The following is an 18,119-nucleotide window of genomic DNA, read 5'->3' on the forward strand; positions in this document are numbered from 1 at the left end:
AATAGCAGAGTTGCAGAGGACTTCGAGACACTGAGGGCAGCGAGGGAGCTAACAATGGATTAACTTTGAGAACGCAGCTCAGCGAAGAATCTGTTACCACTTTTCATACCTCTGTATTAAGTAAAAAATGTAAGCAGGTCCACTTTTGCAGCTTCCTAATCTGTTTTTAAAGTTCAAGGGCTGTAAATGAACCCACACAGACAGTTCATGAAGGCTAATATTTTTAGGAAAAGTTAATAGGATCTAATAGCGTTATAAAACTGAATTTATTCATCGCAATAGTTTATTCTCATATGATATTAAAATTACAGGGGATATAACCTGGCAAAAAGCAGCAACTGAGTTTGCACTTTAAGAGGAAGATTTTTCTTTTTTGTGAAACTTCAGGTATCTATGCAATTTGATGCACAGTGGCTCGGAGCTTCAGCGGCTGGAAAAGACTGAAAGACTGACTGTAAAAAATGGTAAAAGACTGTAAATATCTTGAGATACTCAAAGGTGTAAATATTCACAATTTTTGAGCTGGCCACAGGTCCTTTTACCAAGCCCAGCATTCTTTTTTATTACTTCTTCATCTGGATTCCATCATTCAAACAAATTGTGAGGTAACATTAGTAAAAAAGGCCTATTTAATTGTTATCTCTCAAAAATCTCTGTATCCCTCCTGATCATAAGACACTGCTTTGTAAATTAGGAAAAAAAGTAGTTTTCATTTTCCTTTGCCAGAGGAGCCTTCTTAGAGCATTGGTATCTCGAATACTAGCTAGAACCCTAGACACATATTACTGCATCTAAAGCAGAGTTTGTTGTGTTGATCCATGTTGTATTATGATCACTACTGACAGTGGTCATGAGCCAGTTAGTGAGATCATTACTATAGTGTAATTTGTTTCCAGGGGGATTTTATGGTAATCTTTCTCATTTCTTCGGTACCTCTTAAAATTTCCAAGTAAGTATCAAGAGAGCAGCAGGCTCTGCTGTTCTTTTGCTTAATGCAGTTATTTTTATGTAACTGCCTGGACATCGGGGGTGGTGCTGGTGAATTGCAGCAGCATTAAGGTCAGAGCTGAGTCTTGGGTCTCTTGTTTGTTTATGCAGGTTTTGTTTCCTTACATTTTAAAATGTCCTTTGTCACGAGTAGCTGACACATACAGTGGTGAAAGAAGGAAAACTATCATCTTCAAATTTAAACACTAATCCCCTAGGGCTGTGGCTATGCATTAATTTTGGCAGGAAGGAGCTGCTCCTCCTCCCCACCGGGGACTCTGACAGAATCCCCTTGCTGACCTTGCTGCAGCTGCAGAAGCAGAGCTGCATCTGCTCCTGGCCATTGCGCTGTGCAGTGTGCTCGTACATAGTACAGCATCAGGCTAAGTGGTGCTGTCCATCTTTTTTTTCATATATCTGGATATGCTTCAGCCAGTCCTAACTCATCCAGTTCCCTTTCTCTTTTCCCTTTTCATTTGTGTACATCTCAGAAGCACAAAAAGGCACACCACCATTTCAATCAATCAAGGGCATCACCCCAGAAATACCCAGAGCTTATCTGAGCGTTACTGTTGTACTGTAGTGCTCTCCTGCCCCTGATAACAGGCCAGTGCTTTGGCACATACTGCTCTTACACAGTGAGTGTGAGACACAGGACATGAATTTAAGGAAAGGGCATTCAGCTTAATTTATGTAGTGCGCATGTAAAAAAGCAGATCTTGGCAATTTCTAAATGTGCTGCTATCAGACTGAAAGTGGTAGATGGCTTTGTGTTGCTCCTGTGTGTAATTATTAAATTATCAACACTGCCAACAGCATAAGAAAATCTACAAATAGTTTGGACTGACACTTTGTTATGCTGTACAGACTGCAGCCTTTCAGACATTGTGGCGATAGGAACACCAGAAATAAAATGTACATCAGTACCACCAACAGCTTATAGACATACTTTAACTCACAAACTCCCTTTAACGCCTTGTCTTTGGCAGATAACAAATAATTCACTGACCGATTCCAGCAAAGGCACTTTCAAATGCAAAAGGGACGAGTTCACAATAGCACAGTTTGTACAGCTGTTAAATTGATGAATCGTATTTAAGCCATGTTTTGTTCTCTTGGCCTCTAGGCAGCTTCTGAATGTTCCCGGCATTCTCACATTTCCAGATGTTAAGGACTAGGCTGACTTTCACCCAGCAGAAGGCATGCAGACTGGTGTAAATTATGTAGAGTTATAAAATATGCCTTAAATCAGATTTAATTGCTGTAAATTTCTCATGCTGTTATTTTGCTTTTTTTTTTTTTAGCCTGAGTATGTCCTATTTATTTCTGCTAAACTTTAATTCATTCCCGTACTGAAAGAAATTACAACACCCTCAAAGCTTTAATACTCTAAAAATGAGCAGTTGATTTGCCTAACAGAGTCACATGTAGTAGAGTCTGCTTTACCAATCAACAGCACATCGTTGCATCACTGCTTGCCTAATACTGATCAGATATTCGGACTCCATGTTTCATGGATATCTTAGCAACGTGTAGACTGTGCCCTAGCACTCTTCGCCTACTATGCCTGCATATGAAATACCGTAGTGTTTTTCAAAGTTGATGTTTAGCGCACGTAAGTTAGCTGGATCAGCAGCCAAGACTAAATGTTACTCTCCACGAGGAGTGAATGTGAACTCTGCCTCCTAGCTGGCAGCTTAAACCACTGCTGCAGGAAACTCATTTTTGTGCTGAAATGGGGCAGGTGAGCTCAAGCAGTCCAGTGATGTGGTTTAAGAAACCATGGGACGGTTTAAGCCACCTGTCACCTGTACCCAGATTGGGTCTACTATGTGGTGAGGTATGCATGTGCCAAGTAAGGCAGTGGGAGGGAAGAGATCATTGTTTCTGCTGAACTTAGAAGGTATGTGGATGGAGCAAGCATGTGTTAATGTATGTAGTTGAGATAAGGTGGATCACGATTGATAAGCATGCTGTACCTGGGCTCCAGATTAGGATGCTAGCTGGATGGATACATGCTCTGTGTTCTCTTTCCCGCTTTTTCTGCTCTGAGTACTGTCATACACCTCTGTATATGGTTTTAAGATCCACAGCTCACCTGCCTGAAAGCACAGCAACAAAATTTAAAGCTTCAATTCTCTACACCTAGAGGAAGCATCTTCTCCTTAAAGCTTCATAAAAATTGCTTTGGAGACATGAGAGAAGTATGAAAATTTGAATGGATATGTAATTTCGTGGTTTACACTCTGCTTCTATAATACAAAGCCATTATTTATTTATGGTAACACAGCATGATAGGTCAGGAGCTGGCAACTGATAGCATTGCAGATGAGAAAGATGGTGCTGTGCATCTCTCTCGGCAAGAAATCTGTGAACCCCCAAAACTGTTAGTGGTCTTGTGTTAGTTTTGCCTCTCTCTCAAAGTTTCCTTCTCACTGCCCGGCTGAGTGAGCCATTTACGTTGAAGAAACACTTGGTCAGCTACCAAATTTTTTGGCACTCTAGGAAATAGAGCACAGATGTCCTCTTTCTCTGTGGCAGTGCAGTGTAGGGCAGAGCTCCCACTACTGCTGTGTGGAGAACTCGTAAGCATTGTGGGTCTAAATCCAGATCCCTTTGCACAGGAGTAAAAAACGGGAGAGTTTTATTGCCCACAGGTCCACTGAAGGGACTGGGTCATGCTACTGTTGTCATCAGAAGCAGAAATCCCATGTGGGAATAGATTCTCTACTCCTTTTCTGTACTGAAAAAAAAAAAGCAGAGATTGGCACATCTTCTAGCTAATACAGCCATCTTTTTAATGCCAATTTCTTCTCTGTTTCTCATACTGATGACCTGCTGGGGACAGAGAGCATTAAAAAAGCACACAGTGTTCTGACTGTCCTCAGCTCTCTGGCAGCTTTTGAGCTTTTGCCAGCTTCTCTTTGCCAGCTCCTGAGGCCACTCTAAACTGCAAAGGTGCTGGGGTTGTGACCAGCTTTCTGGCTCAACTTAAACTTTGCAGAGAATGACCTCCTAAAGTTTGTGTTTGGTAAACATGCAAAATTTCAGTAAGAAGTTTAAATGCATGAAATAGATTCTCTTGGTTATTGTGGATGCACTGCAGCGTCTCAGCTATCAGCACACCTCTGTCATTGGAATGCATAATCCTGATTTAAATTTTTGTCTGCCCTAGGGTATTACTTACTTCATCTGTCATTGTAGGTACCTCTATGCAGGGACTTTCCATACAGAGATACAGCGCAGGGCACTATTACACCGGTACTTCCTCAGCAGTTCTTCCCCTGCTCTCACCCTGCTTTATTACACTTACCAGTGGACAGCCTCCAATGTAATGCAGTGGCATTGCAGCAGAGGCTCTGCAGTAACTCCTGTCAGTGCAGAAGCTTGCGGCATACTTTCATACTGTGTGCTAGTGCTGAATGTGAATGACTCCCCCTGTGATGCTGGAGTTGCAGAAATTCTGCAGTGTGGTCCTTGTTAGTCGCCATAAAGCAAAATGCGAGATCAGATTGGTCAAAGAAAGGATTTATCCAGATGCTCTCTTACCTCCCCTTTGACAGTTTTAGCTAAAACTGAAAAAAAAAAAAAAAAAAAAAAGGCAAATTAGGAATTGATTCTAAATGAGGAGAGTAAGAACACAGGACAAGTTCACAATGCGTGTTTCTTGCACTGCAGCAATGCTGACGGTTGGGATCCTGATCTCTTTTTATCCTTCTTGGGGAAAAATGGTTCCACTGAGCTATTTTGGTTTTGCTCCAGACTCACTGGTGTTACTAGAGATCCTATCCCACAAAGCATTTCCTTCATGACTTGACAAGCTTTAGCAATGGTTTGTCTTTAGCATTGCCAGTTCCTGTGTCTTATGTATGTCACATCTATAGCCAATTTCCCTGGCTTTCTGACCTGCCTTCAGACAGTTAGTGGAGCTTTTAACAGGACTATGGGTTCTACTACTAGCAGCTGTGAGGACTAGCAAGGCCAACCTATTGTATAAAGGGTACTTAGAAGATGTTTTGTGAGAGATGAAGGCAAGCCTTTCAGAGTCCAGTCATAGCCTTCCCTTTTCTTCTTGGGTTTCCAAAATTCAGTTAACTTCCTGATCTTTGAATAGTACACTTTATTGTTGACATTCTGCATCCAACAGCAGAGTCAAGGGAACTTTTAAGGGAGAATAAACCTACCCACCCTGTGGCTGATGTGGTGTTGTGGTGGAACAGGCCAGAGAACAACTATATGTAGTAGGAAGAAAGTGATTTCAGTGCTATCAGGGGAGGGAGTATATTATTTGCTGATTAAATATGTATGCTGAGTGACAGAAGGGAAGAGGAAAAGATGATTTCAGGCTTGTCTGGCAGATGCTTACCTTAACTACATCACAAACATTGCTGTTAGTTGTGCTGCCGATGGCAAGCAGTAGCAGGTGCAAATTAATGCTCACAATTTTCCCATGCGGTAGGCAAGTGTATTTCTTCATTTTACCAATGAGAAAGCAAAGCTTCAATGACATAATCAAAGTCTCGGTGCAAACAGGAGATAATCAAAGAAGTTATCTGGAGACTCTTGGGTCTCTCATTTTTTCCCTTTCACCTTTCACACTGTTTTCATGACCTCTTTGCAGCTTCTGTGGTAGCAGTGGTGTCAATGTGCTCCTCAGTTCTGAAAGGGAAGGCTCTTCTGCTGACGAGCTCCAGCTGGCATTGTGGACTGCCCCTGTAGCCGTTCCAGCTGAAGAAGAGACATTTACTAATGAAATGTAAATGGGCATTACTGTATCTTAAAAGTATGTTAAGTTGGGATCCTGTTTCCGTTTTAGGACTGAAGTGGCTTGTTCTACATTGTCATGCCATGTCCTGTTGACAGTCTCTATTTTGCGTTAGGTGTTTACAAATTAAAAGGAAAACAGAATAAAATTCAAAGCATTTTAAATGCAAGGGAAAAGGTGGTAAGCTTTCCTCTCTTGTGTTATCTTTTGTGTTTAATGAAAGTGTGAATTTTGTTCAGTTTCTTTAACAAATGAGTACAGTGTAAGCGTAAGGCTAATCAGACACTTCTGGCTTCTGGTGAGATTTATCACATCTATTGGGTTTCATGAAGCTTCCCAAGACTAATGATAGTGGATTATTTGGCTTGTAAATCAGGACATAACTCATCTAGATGGCTGTTCTAGAAATGCTTGAGCAAGATCACTCTTCCTCAGTTGAAATAAGATGTTAATTTCCTTTCCAGTACAGGATAAGATGCTGTAAACCAACTCTGATATTTTCTAAAGCCACTTAATGTTTCTGAAGATAAGCTATCTCCAGATTAATCGGGAAAAGGTCCTTCTCTTCTTTTATATCCTGATGTCAATTGGAGAAGGGCGAGAAGTCTAAAAGACAGCTATCTTACATATGCTTTTGAGGTGGGTTTTTCTTTTCATCCCTATTCTAATTTATCTGAAATCGGCAAAAAATCTCCTCTCTTACTTACTGTTATTGCTGAGTGTGATTTGCCACAAGGAAGTGTGCTTCATTATCTGCAGAGAACCAGGGCCGTGGCCATAAATTTGAATTGCACGTCACGTGTTTTCTGTGGTAACAAATTCTGATACCATAAATGCCAAACTATGCAGGATCAAACAGACAGGAAAATGAGCCTGCAAGTGGCAGTTTTGTCTTACTGTAGCATGTGAAGTGACAGAGAGAATAAAATAAAAAAAAATCTTGATTAGAGACTGTGCTTTTTATAGATGTTCTTTTTCAAATGCTTTATTCTTCTGAAAAGCCTACAGTGTTGGCAAACCTTCACCATGTGTACACAGACTTCTTCCCATTAAAATGACAGACTTCTTCCCATTAAAATGTGTATTTCACACTACTTTGTTTTGCAAGTCAGCTATGTCTTCCTTGTGTTTGCAAAGCTAACAAAGCATCACAGCATTTTAGAGCCTGTTTGAAAATCTTTAGCAAACTTGAAGATTCTTCTGTCACTGTGCTTCCAGAACTTGAACCCTAACAGTGACAAGCAAAAGTCTGAAAGGATAAAACTGCAAGGAAGAACTATAGAAACCTGTAGAACAGATACTAAGAATTCAGGAATGAGAAATTAAGAGGGTGATTTGCATTTAGTAAGCATGAGCTACAGAGAGCATTATTTTTCTCCATCATGAATTTGTAAGTTCCAGTCATTACTGTTTGTAGCTTTCATATTAATAAAATGTTTGTTCCTACCACACCATCCACTGTGTGGCAATTTGATAGAACTGTAGCGTCAACAGCTTTCCTTTTAGGGATGGAGAAGTTATGCCATGGAAACCGAACTATGTGGTAGAAAAGAAACATTGTGGAAGGACAATCTCCCAAATATATGAATGGGAAAACCAGTCTAGGATGGTGGTAATGATAAAAGGTATAGAATCATGGCATGGTTAGAGTTGGAAGGGACCTTAAAGATCATCTAGTCCCTCCCCCCCTGCCATGGGCAGGGACCCCTTCCACTAAACGAGGTTGCACAATGCCCCATCCAGCCTGGCCTTGAACACCTCCAGGGATGGGGCCTCCACAGCTTCTCTGGGCAACACATTCCAATGTCTCACCACGCTCATAGTGAAAAGTTTCTTCCTGATATCTAACTTAAATCTCCCCTCTTTCAATTTGAAGCCATTACCCCTCATCCTATCACTACATGCCCTTGTAAAAAGTCCCTCTCCAGCTTTCCTGTAGGCCCCCATCAGATACTGGAAGGCCGCTATAAGGTCTCCCCAGAGCCATCTCTTCTCCAGACTGAATGACCCCAATTCTCTCAGCCTGTCTTCATAGGAGAGGTGCTCCAGCCTTCTGATCATCTTCGTGGCCGCCTTCTGGACGTGCTCTTATCACTGATATATTTATACAAGTGTTTCTTGTTGCCCTTGATGTCCTTGGCCAGATTTAATTCTATCTGGGCTTTAGCTTGCCTAACCTGATCCTTGGTGGCTCAGTCAATTTCTCTGGATTCCTCCCAGGCTACCTGTCCTTGTGTCCACCCTCTGTAGGCTTCCTTTTTGCTTTGGTATGTTGTCCCTTGGCTTGTCATGGGCAAGCCTGATAAGAGCCCCCTTCCCCATCAAGTCTATTTTAAAGCTCTGTCAATGAGCCCTGCTAGCTCGTAAGCAATGACCCTCTTCCCCCTTTGAGAAAGATGAACCCCATCTGACGCCAGCAGGCCTGGTGCCATGTAGGCCATCCCATTCTCAAAAACCCAAAATTGTGGTGGTGACACCAGCCATAGAGCCATGTATTAACAGACTGAGTGAGTCTGTTTCTTCCAGTGTCACACGCAACTGGAAGGAGGGAAGAAAAAATAATGTGCACCCCAGATTCCCTTACTAACCATCCCAAAGCCCTGAAATCTCTTTTAATCACACTTGGACTACATACTACGACTCCATCACCACCCACATGGAAGAGCACCAGTGGGTAATAGTCTGAGGGCCATAATAGGCTAAGAAGTCTCCTAGTGATGTCCCTAACCTAGGCCCCAGGGAGGCAGCAGACTTCCCTAGGAGGAGGGTCTGCCAGGCATATTGGACCTTCTGTTCCACTCAGAAGAGGTTTGCCTGCAACTACAACCTGTCTGTTCTTCCTCATGGTGTTGGTCGTTATATGCAGGGTAGACCTTTCCAGTCCTGGCAACTCCTCTGGTGCAGTTGGACCATCATCCGCATCATCCATGGGCTAGCCCACCACATCCAGAGCATCATATCTATTGTACAGGGGCACCTGGGAAGGTGAGGTGGGCAAGGAGGGGGGTCACATGCCACCCCTGGCATGGACTTGTCTCCATTCACAGCTTTCCAGTAAGCCACCAACTTTGGCCTGGCAGGGGGATGATACGGGGTCCCTTTGATCTTGGTTGGGTTTTTTTTCTGGTGACTGTACTTGTTCCTCTCTTAGGGTGGTGAGAGCATGATTCCACTGGTCTATTTCTTTCCTGTGCTCTCTGATGCTCCTTAGCGTTTTTACCTCCTCATTTAGCTCTGCCACCAGGGTGAGCAGATCGTCCACCTGGTCGCACCTCACACAGCTGTCTTCCCTACTGCTGTCCATTAGGAGTGTAAGTATGTGGCACTCCCTCCAGCCTGAGACCTGGGTGGCTGCGTGTTAACGTGGGAGCTCTGCTTGTGTTGCTACCTCTGCTCTGGCAATTGCAGAAGACGTAGCTTTCTGCCAGGTGGAGACCATAGCTAAGCTCCCTCTCACCAGCTGAGCTCACCTTTTGAGCCAGCAGAGAGTTTGCTGTGCGCTTTGAGTGAAAATGCTGCTGTGCTCCTTATTTGGAGCTATGAATGCATGCCATAAAAAGACTGTTACTTTTTCACTCTTACTGTGTTGTGACTGCTTTGCAAACAGGGCATTCAGTTTGCATTATGGGCAGAGGCAGTGCGTTGTGGTGGTAATCTATTCAAAGCTGGTTTTCTAGTACTGTGTAGAAGCAAAGCTGCCTTCTATTTATGCTGCCAAACTAATATTTCATGAAATTAATAGAGCTGCAAGCTCAGGTGACTACTATTGTAGTTTAATGCTGATCTTGCTGCATTTTCAAGTTTGGGTAGTGCAAGCCTTTCTGGTAGTAGTTGTTTGAGCTGTGAGTTGTTCAGAAGGCGCTCTGGTACAGTGCAGTGTCATAGTACTGAAGAACATAATTCTCATGGCTATCCATCGCACATTTGATTTACATTAATCTCTTGTGAATAGTGGGAGATGACAGCATCAGATTCATATCATCATTAGTTAGAAGACTGCTGTATGGGATATTGTACAAGTGACCATCAGTGTATTCTAAAAAAGGCAGCTGGATTTTTCAGCATATTCATAGTCGCTGCGCAAGCATTTTTTTGTCCTGCGCAACATGCTGCATCGTGACACAACAATACAAAAAAAAAAAAAGGTTAATTGCACAACTATATGAAAAATGGAACAAATGGCTCCATAACTAAAACCTAGTAAGTTTTGTTGTTTCACATGAAATCCATCTAGCAAACCCCAAACCATGCTCCTGTCACTATGGCTTATATTCCAGATCCTGTCAGCATTTGCCAAAAAAATGCCTTTTTAATATTATCTTCCAGGAAAAATACAAGTTTATTTTTTCTCCTAAGTGTAGGATTCATGCCACTTTTGTTGTCACTACTGAAACCATACTGACCATCAGATGCTAAGTTAATATTCTGGCTGGGTAGCAATGGGATTTTCATAAAATTGGAATTTGCTCTAAGGCACAGAGCACTTGTTTTCAGTCATATAAAATATGGTGATCCTGACTGTAAAACATGATATTGTGTGTAGAAAAGGTCTGTATATTTTTGATGCACAAAAATGTTTTTGTGACATTTTTTTCCCCCACCTAGAAAATGTTTGTATCTTGAATCTGTACTTTTTCATGAAAATATGTTGATACTTTAACGATAATTTTACAATAAAGGCTTTTTGGAGGCAAGATGGAATAGGTAATCAACATTAGAAGGAGAAGACACAATCACAAAATAACTAAATAATGTTGGCTGTGGTATGAGATTAGGTCCATATGACTGGACTAGGAGGACATGTAGTAGTACCGTTTTTAAAGACAACTTAAAGGGCCTAATTTTCATTCTGTTGTAAAGCAAGAACCCAAATGTTGAAACCTCGACTCAAATGACATGGCAAGGAAGGCTTTTGTTTTCTGGCTAGCTGTAGCTTTTAGCTGGCAATGTTTCTGACTGCTTCTGAATCTTTAGCACAAGAGCAGATCCTCAGCTGATGTAAGCTGGCATAGCTTCATGACCTGTGGTAATCAAATCTGACAGTCTTAGAGAATGGTGGAGCGGTAGCCTTAATGAAATGCTGTAACAGTTGATTTGGAGGACAGATATAAACAGGCTGAAGAATATCTCTAAATTTAGTCAGTACAGTGATGACATAGATGTAGGCTTTGTTGCAAAAGCTTAGACTGCCTTTCTCAGGCCCACTGCTCCCATCTGACCTCTTTAGGTTATGGCCTTGCAAAGGGGGCTTAAAATCTGCTTCTGAGTAGATTTCCCCCTTCTGCCCTAAGGGGCAAGAACTGTTGAGGGCTTAATTTTTTAAATTTTCTTTTTCTTAAATTTGAATCCTTAATTTGAGTTTTCATCTCTGACTGCTGAGTGGCTGTGGCGTTCAAGAAAAAAAAACAGTATTTAAATTTTCGAGTGGGATTTTGGTTCAGCTGCTCTTTTCCTGTGGTCTGTCAGTGCTTTTCCAAACAGCATTTTTGTCTGGATAGTGGAGGTGAAGGTACTTCCTTGAGGACCTATGATGTAACTACCTGAAAGAAGAGTCACACAGCTCCAGAAGGGCTGAAGACTTCACTGCTCATGTCTCTCCTTTGATACACTTCTATTGTCTGTAACAGTACTTTACCCAGGGTTTTACAAATATATTTTCTACTTGGTACATAGTTTTGCTAGTCACCTTAACTGAGTGACTCATGATGGTGAATTGACAGTGGCCAAAGATGGAAAGCATGTTTAGAAGAGAGGGATGACCTGCCTTTTAGACTTAGCAGTGAGCACTCCAGCAGACTTCACTCCAGCAGACTGCACTATTAAAAGTGTCATACATTCCTCAGCTAGAGCAATGATGAATATGATAGGAAGGAGCAATGGCTATGGTTTGTAGATGTGAGATGGGATCTTTAGGGCATCTGTGGGGATGATAAGCCCTGTCCTTGCAAATCCTCAGCAACTATGAAAATACCTCAAAGTGATGAAAAGTAAAACTACAACTGAAAAGGGCTGGAATATTAATTACCTTTGTGTACTTTGAACTTCAATTATTCAAAATCTGCTTTGAATATTTAAGTACTATCATATTTGCATACTGTTATTTTCAGGGACCTGAAATCTTTATGGTAGAAAGCTCCTGTGCAGATTTTGCTATATCATCTGCAGTAGGAGGTCCATTTGCAGAAGATTCGTTCATGGATTGGTGAAGCAAACTCCTGTTATTTTAGGCTTCCTTTGTTACCATTTTCCACAGAGACTGCAAATGAATAGCACCTTTTAGGACATTTCATCTGTCTCTCTGCAGTATTGCTCCTAACAGCACTGAGTTTAAAATTTATAATTTTTTGTGGCACTTCACTAGTCTCTGTAAGGCACAAGTTCAGTGACACAGACCGCACAAACTCATCTGCATTCAGATTAATGACAAGAGAGTGTCTGCATGGATTTGCACATCTATTCTGTACAGGAAAGAAGGGATAAGTGAAGTTCTTTGTTTTTTTCAGGATGATATTATGAAAATATTGATGTCTCCTTAATGCACCATTTTGGGTACTAATTTGCAAGGAGCTGACAGAAAACAAGCAGAGCTAATAGGCATTTTGTATTGCACAGATAATTATAGCTTGCATTAGTAAGTGCTTGGCCATGCTGCACTTGCAGCTTTGTTGGAGTGAACTGGAGTGAATTTTAAATTAATCAAATGTCTGGGTTGTATTACTGGCATGTGAGTGATTGACTGTGGGTCTTCCTTCTCTTCATACCAAAAGAAAGCTATGGAAGAGTTAACAAAGTGGTTGAAACCAAGAGGAAAAAGTGCAATTTTTGTTTCATTTCTCCTAGTTTATTGCAGGAATCATTTCACTGAAATCAGTAGTTATACTTCGTTAAAACAGATGATTCAGGGGCACCTAGGAAAGTTTGTAAAATTTAATGGTGTTCAGTACAAAGAGCTAAAAATGGATTGAAAACAGAAAGTCACATATCTGATGAATTTCTTATGACAAATACCAACCCAGTGAAAGATTAGTACATTCATTGGATCATATGCATCTGACTTAGTTGTGGAATTATACCCCTAAAAAACTTTGTGAATGACAATGCAATTGCTAAAATCTGTTATGAATGGTGCTGCATAGCAGATACCATTCAAATCTGTTACTGTCACTTTTACTGACAGTAAAGGGAAACTCAGTTCAATGTGTTCCACTGAATAAGGGAAATGAAACAGTAGCACAAAATCATTTTCCAGTTAGTTTTCAAATTAAGTATTTTACAGAGTATTTGCTAAAGACATGATACCAAAGTTCCCTTTCATTCTTTCTAATAGATCTGTCAACTGGGTATTTTATATATAACTCATGTGAACCTCAGGCTTTTGCACAGTGCAAATGTAGGTGGCTGCACAGTGCAAATGTAGGTGTCTTTGTATGTATCTATCACTTTTATTTATAAACTTGATTTTTAATGGCGAAAGTCTGCTTGTGGTTTGAGGCAGTGTGTTTCTCAGAGTTCTCAGGCATGGGTCCCTGTTACCTTGTGGGCGGCTAGAGTCAGGCCTTGGGAGCTTCTCTTCTCTCTGTGCTTGTGCATGATTATTACCCTTGGTGTTGTATTGATGATACACACTGGACAAAGCAGCTGGGGTCATTTTTCAGCTCTGGTGAGAAGTTTTTTAGTGCCTTGATTCATTCCCCAGTTCATTCTATCAGGTCAGCTCCTTTTTCATCAGCACACATGACCATGGATATTTCTGCCTGCTGAATACAGATCTGTCATTGTTGATTAATTGCTTGATAAGTTCCAAGATACAGAGATTAACTCAACAGAGAAACAGAGGTGTGATCTTGCAAAGACATGGTAGTATGTACTTCCGATACCAGCAGAAGATTGGGTCTCTGAGACTTGAGTAGTAATATGTTATTTTCTGATTGTTTAACTTAGGTGTGCTTGAAATAAGTTTTTCAGAAAGAATAATATGTCTGACTGTTGTACCAACTTACAGAAAATAAAAACATTTCCCCAGGAGAACATGGTGGCTGTATTTTTCAGTTATTGCTGAGTCTGTTTGTTGTTCTTTTTTTAACTGCAGAAAGTGAGCGAAAAAGTAGGAGGTGCAGAAGGAACCAAGCTAGATGATGACTTCAAAGAAATGGAAAGGGTAAGTCTAAATACAGATGCATTTATTCATTATTACCATTCAGTTTTACTTTCTAGGACAGTAATTTCAAAGTTTTTGCCCCTGAATCACTCAGATAATTTTGAAAGACTTAACTTATATTCAGCAGGAAAAAGGACTGAGCTTTCCATTTCTTACTTCTTTTTATTTTCTAACCAAGGCATATATAATATATGACACTCTTTATAATGCCAGTAGTTCATTCAGTGATTGAGGCTGATGTCAGCTACAACTTAGTTTCAGTTAAACTCTTGTAGAGAATCTCTGAAAACAGAGAGTCCATCTAGAAGATGGTAATTTCAATGGCAAAAGGTGCCTGTAATTCTCAGCTCCCTGAGCATCAGTCAAGAGAAGCAAGAGCTGTCTGCTGAAGGGGGTTGACAGTGTCACTGGGATATTCATTCATAGGTTCAGATAGGCAGCCTCCACTGGCAAAGTGCCTTGAGTAGATGGGGCTAAACCCCAACATACTGCTTGGAGAGGCTGGTGGTGGTAACGCAGAGTGTTTCTATGGAGGGGGAGGAAAAAAAGTCACAGCTGTGTGTGGTGGTGATAATATTTCATTTGGAAGGATCAGTAGGGGCAGGTTTTTTTCTGGCTTTGACTTTGAAAGGTACTATCGAATCTTGTAACACAAGCTACTGCTAGGTTATTTGTAGGGTATATATCTGATATATAACTCTGATCAACAGAAACAAGCTATTTATCTGTACATTTGTATAGGGAGGTGGGGAAAAAACCTTGGATGGAAAATAAAGGAGAAGGGCATATCCTGTGTACTTCTCAGAGCGAAAGTACTGCAGAGTTGGTTTCTCCCCTTCCCCCAGCTTCTCTTTGAATGTGTCACAAGTACAGGCACTGCTGTCAAAGCTGGAAGCTGTTAACAAAGATTCAGAAAAATGATGCAAGGGTTAGAGTGGAAAATAGGACATTGCAACAGCCAGGGGTGAGTCCCATGTGCTTGTGGGCGGCATGGGTTGGCAGCCCAGGAGATCAGAGCACTGAGAGTTGAGAAGAGAATGAAGTAAATTCATCGGTAGCCTCCACACTCCCCACCTGGCCCCGTGTCCCTTGCCAGCTTTTCTGCAGGCAGTGGACATGCTCCTTCTGCCTATCCCTGACCTTCTGTTCCCTCGCCCCCACTCCCTCTGCAGCCTTCTAGCCATTTCTGGGCTCCCTACCAGGCAGTTCAGCTACTTATTCACCCAGTGCTGGCAGACCTCTTCTGCTTCTTTGTGTAAAGCATAGAGCAAGACCTGGCAGATGGCAATGGCAACAGGAAACGAAATATGTCAGTCACAGTATGTTGCAACTGACCTATCTCAGGTGTTCTTTTTTAAAATAGGAACTTGCCATTATGGTAAGGGAGTTCACTCTGTGAGACACAAGCTACCCTGCAGAGAAATGCAATGTGTCTTCATAAATGTAGAGCACAGGACAGGATACAGGGATCCCCAAATCTGCCAAAGCAGCATTTTTTACTTTGAGGCCTGATTCTGAGAAGGAGAGTACTTGCATACTTCTCTATATGCAGCTTAGGAAGCTGATGCAGTGTGCTTCTTAAGAAAGCAGGAATTCCTATTACAGTAGGAGAAATGAATGCTATTCAGTTTTAATTATTTTAAATTCCTAAATATAAAATAATTCTTCACAGAGTCAGCCAGGGGAAATAAATGGTCAGTGTATCCATGCTGATAGGTTTCTTGAAATTGGAAATTGAGTGATACCTGGTCTTCCTTACCCCAATTTTTCCAGACCTTGCTCTGAAAGAGGTAGACAGCCCCTTTTATCATTAGTGGTTGGTTTTGATTGACATCTGCTTTCCCCTCATTTGCCAGTTGTTAGGGGATCAAAGATGGCTGATTATTCAAATAGTTTTCAGTGACTGTTCTGTCAAAAAGTTTTCCCTGTTGTGGACATTTCTTAGGGTGATGTAAAGTATCAGCATGGTACAATGAGTTGTATCCAATTCCAAACACATCCTGAGGTAATCTGTACTAATGGCCTCACTTGAGAACAGGTCTGCTTCAAGCCGAAATGGTGGACTCATGCTTTGGTAGGTTTGCAGATATTATCACCATTCTGGTACCAGGGCTGTTCTCAAGGACTCAAAAATAGAATTATAAGAAGAGTTAAAAGAATTTAAAAGAACAAAAAGAAGAGAGAAAAACATCTTCCTTTTGTCTAACATCTTTATTTCATGTTTCTTTTTGTTTAACTCTCTGTCCTTTAGAAAGTGGATGTTACCAGCAGGGCAGTTATGGAAATAATGGCAAAGACGATAGAGTATCTTCAGCCCAATCCAGGTAATGTAATTCCACAGTCTCACGGTACTTGCAGCAGTTTTTCACCAACATATAGTCTTACTGATCTCATCCTTACTGGTGCATTGAAGATTAACGCAAAATTGGTGAAGTTACTGTGAAGTAAAAGACAGAGATGAGTACAGACTTCTGTGTTAGGCTGTCAGGGAGAACGGAGACTGGCTTTGGGAGGTTTGTTTTCCTTTTGTGTGTTCTTGCTTTAGGTAATGGGGTAGCCAATGCCCAGAAACCAGGTGTATTTACTTGCAGGCATCTGAATGCCAGCACTGTGAGCATGGGGGCTCCCAGAGAGCTGGAGATGGCTGTGGACTCCCCAGGGGTGGCAGCCACAGCCCATCCCACCCCTCCAGCCAGGAGCGGGACAGCCGGGGATCACTGGGGCAGCAGCAGACCTGGGTTTCAGGCACCTCCTCTCTTTCTTCTATATCCCCAGTCATTCACCTTGAGTAAGGCAAAAAGACCAGGCAGTCCTTGCAGACCATGGGAAGAAAGACAAAGTTCTGAAGCGACATCCTCCAGGTCACAGGAAGAGATGTAACAACACCTTTCACCTGGTCCTGTAGCAATTTCCTATCCTCATTAGAGTTACTACAAAAGAGAGGGTGCAGAAGAGCTGTTGATGCTGAACTGGGGAAAAGGGCAGATGAACAAACATAATTAGAGATGACTAAATTGAACCTTCAAATTAGAAATAAACGCTTGGTTTCCATGGGGAGATGAAAGAAGAGTTTTGTGATTGGGCTGATGGAGAGCTGCATGCTCCTTTCTTGCCAAAGGATCCTCACAAGGAAGGGTGATGTGGAGCTTGTTATAATCAAGTAAACCATTAAATTCAAGAACTTGAATATTTCCATAGTGATTTAGGAACATAAGGGTTTTGCTGCTAGTATAAGTCAATGCCAGCTTCACTGATGGGGTCAATGGGGTTATGCTTGTGCAAAATTAGCGTGAAGGTAAAATGAGGCCCGCTACTTACCATAAGTATCTTAGAGTTTCATAGAAGTACAGACCAAATTCATGGTGAGGAATTTTTTTCCTAATAGCTGGAAACAAATTTGAACTGGTGCCAAGTATTTTAACTCCAGTGTGGTAGGATGAACGACTGTTACTGGTATAGCTTAATTGGTGTTATTTTTATGTTAGAACACAGAGGAAAGGAGGATCATTTGATGATACTGCCAGTGGATTGAGAAAAGGAGGAATAATATTTACAAGTTCAAGAACTCCTAGAGAGAAAATAATGATGACTAGAATGGTTTCTATGTCAACAGAGGAAATGCTGTTTATGACTTCAGTCCACAGCTTCATTGCTCATTGTCAACAAGCACTCTGCAGGAAAAGCAATAGGATTGACAAACATTATGAGGCTAGTGATAAAATTGTTAACTACTGTCAAGCTGCTGTTGTGCAACATCGTATAGACTGAGTAATAAGCTTTGGCTGTTTAGTGCTTCTCTGGCTGCCTTCCTGACACATCTGAGTGATTATGATTGCTGTGAATCACAGAGGAGGCTCACAGCAACGTCAGAGAGCGAAATTTCTGGAAGTAGCTAAGGGTGTGATTTCAGGCACCTCAGGCTGATGTAAGTTTGCAGTGCTGCAGGAAAGAGCAGTTTGCATAGTGTAGCCACACATCCTTTCATCTGCCTGTGGCATGTGGAAGTAGGATCAGAAAATTAAAATTGTAATAGGCAGGAGGAAGATTTACTTTCTTGCATACCAAATGAGTTCATGTTATTAATTCCACAGCTGGGCAATGGTAGCACATGGAGTAAAACGAAATGAGGACTGACCGTTTGCAGCTCTCACCTGATCTTAGATTGTTTTATGCAAATTTAAAAAGGGCTCGCTATAGTGAGAAGTATTG

General features: G+C 41.4%; 1 protein-coding gene across 1 annotated transcript in view; it reads left to right on the top strand.

Moving 5' to 3' along the window:
- Window positions 1-13,844: 13,844 nt before the first annotated feature.
- The window catches only part of SH3GL2 (SH3-domain GRB2-like 2), a 21,115-nt gene continuing 16,840 nt past the window's right edge, over window positions 13,845-18,119 (top strand). Inside the window, exons 1-2 of the mRNA XM_009891501.1 lie at window positions 13,845-13,910; window positions 16,162-16,234. Of these exons, the coding sequence (XP_009889803.1) occupies window positions 13,902-13,910; window positions 16,162-16,234 (82 nt within the window). The 5' untranslated portion in view covers window positions 13,845-13,901. The remainder of the gene's footprint in view (window positions 13,911-16,161; window positions 16,235-18,119) is intronic.

Source organism: Charadrius vociferus, unplaced genomic scaffold (genome assembly GCF_000708025.1).
Source record: "Charadrius vociferus isolate BGI_N301 unplaced genomic scaffold, ASM70802v2 scaffold198, whole genome shotgun sequence".
NCBI classification, from domain to species: Eukaryota; Metazoa; Chordata; class Aves; order Charadriiformes; family Charadriidae; genus Charadrius; species Charadrius vociferus.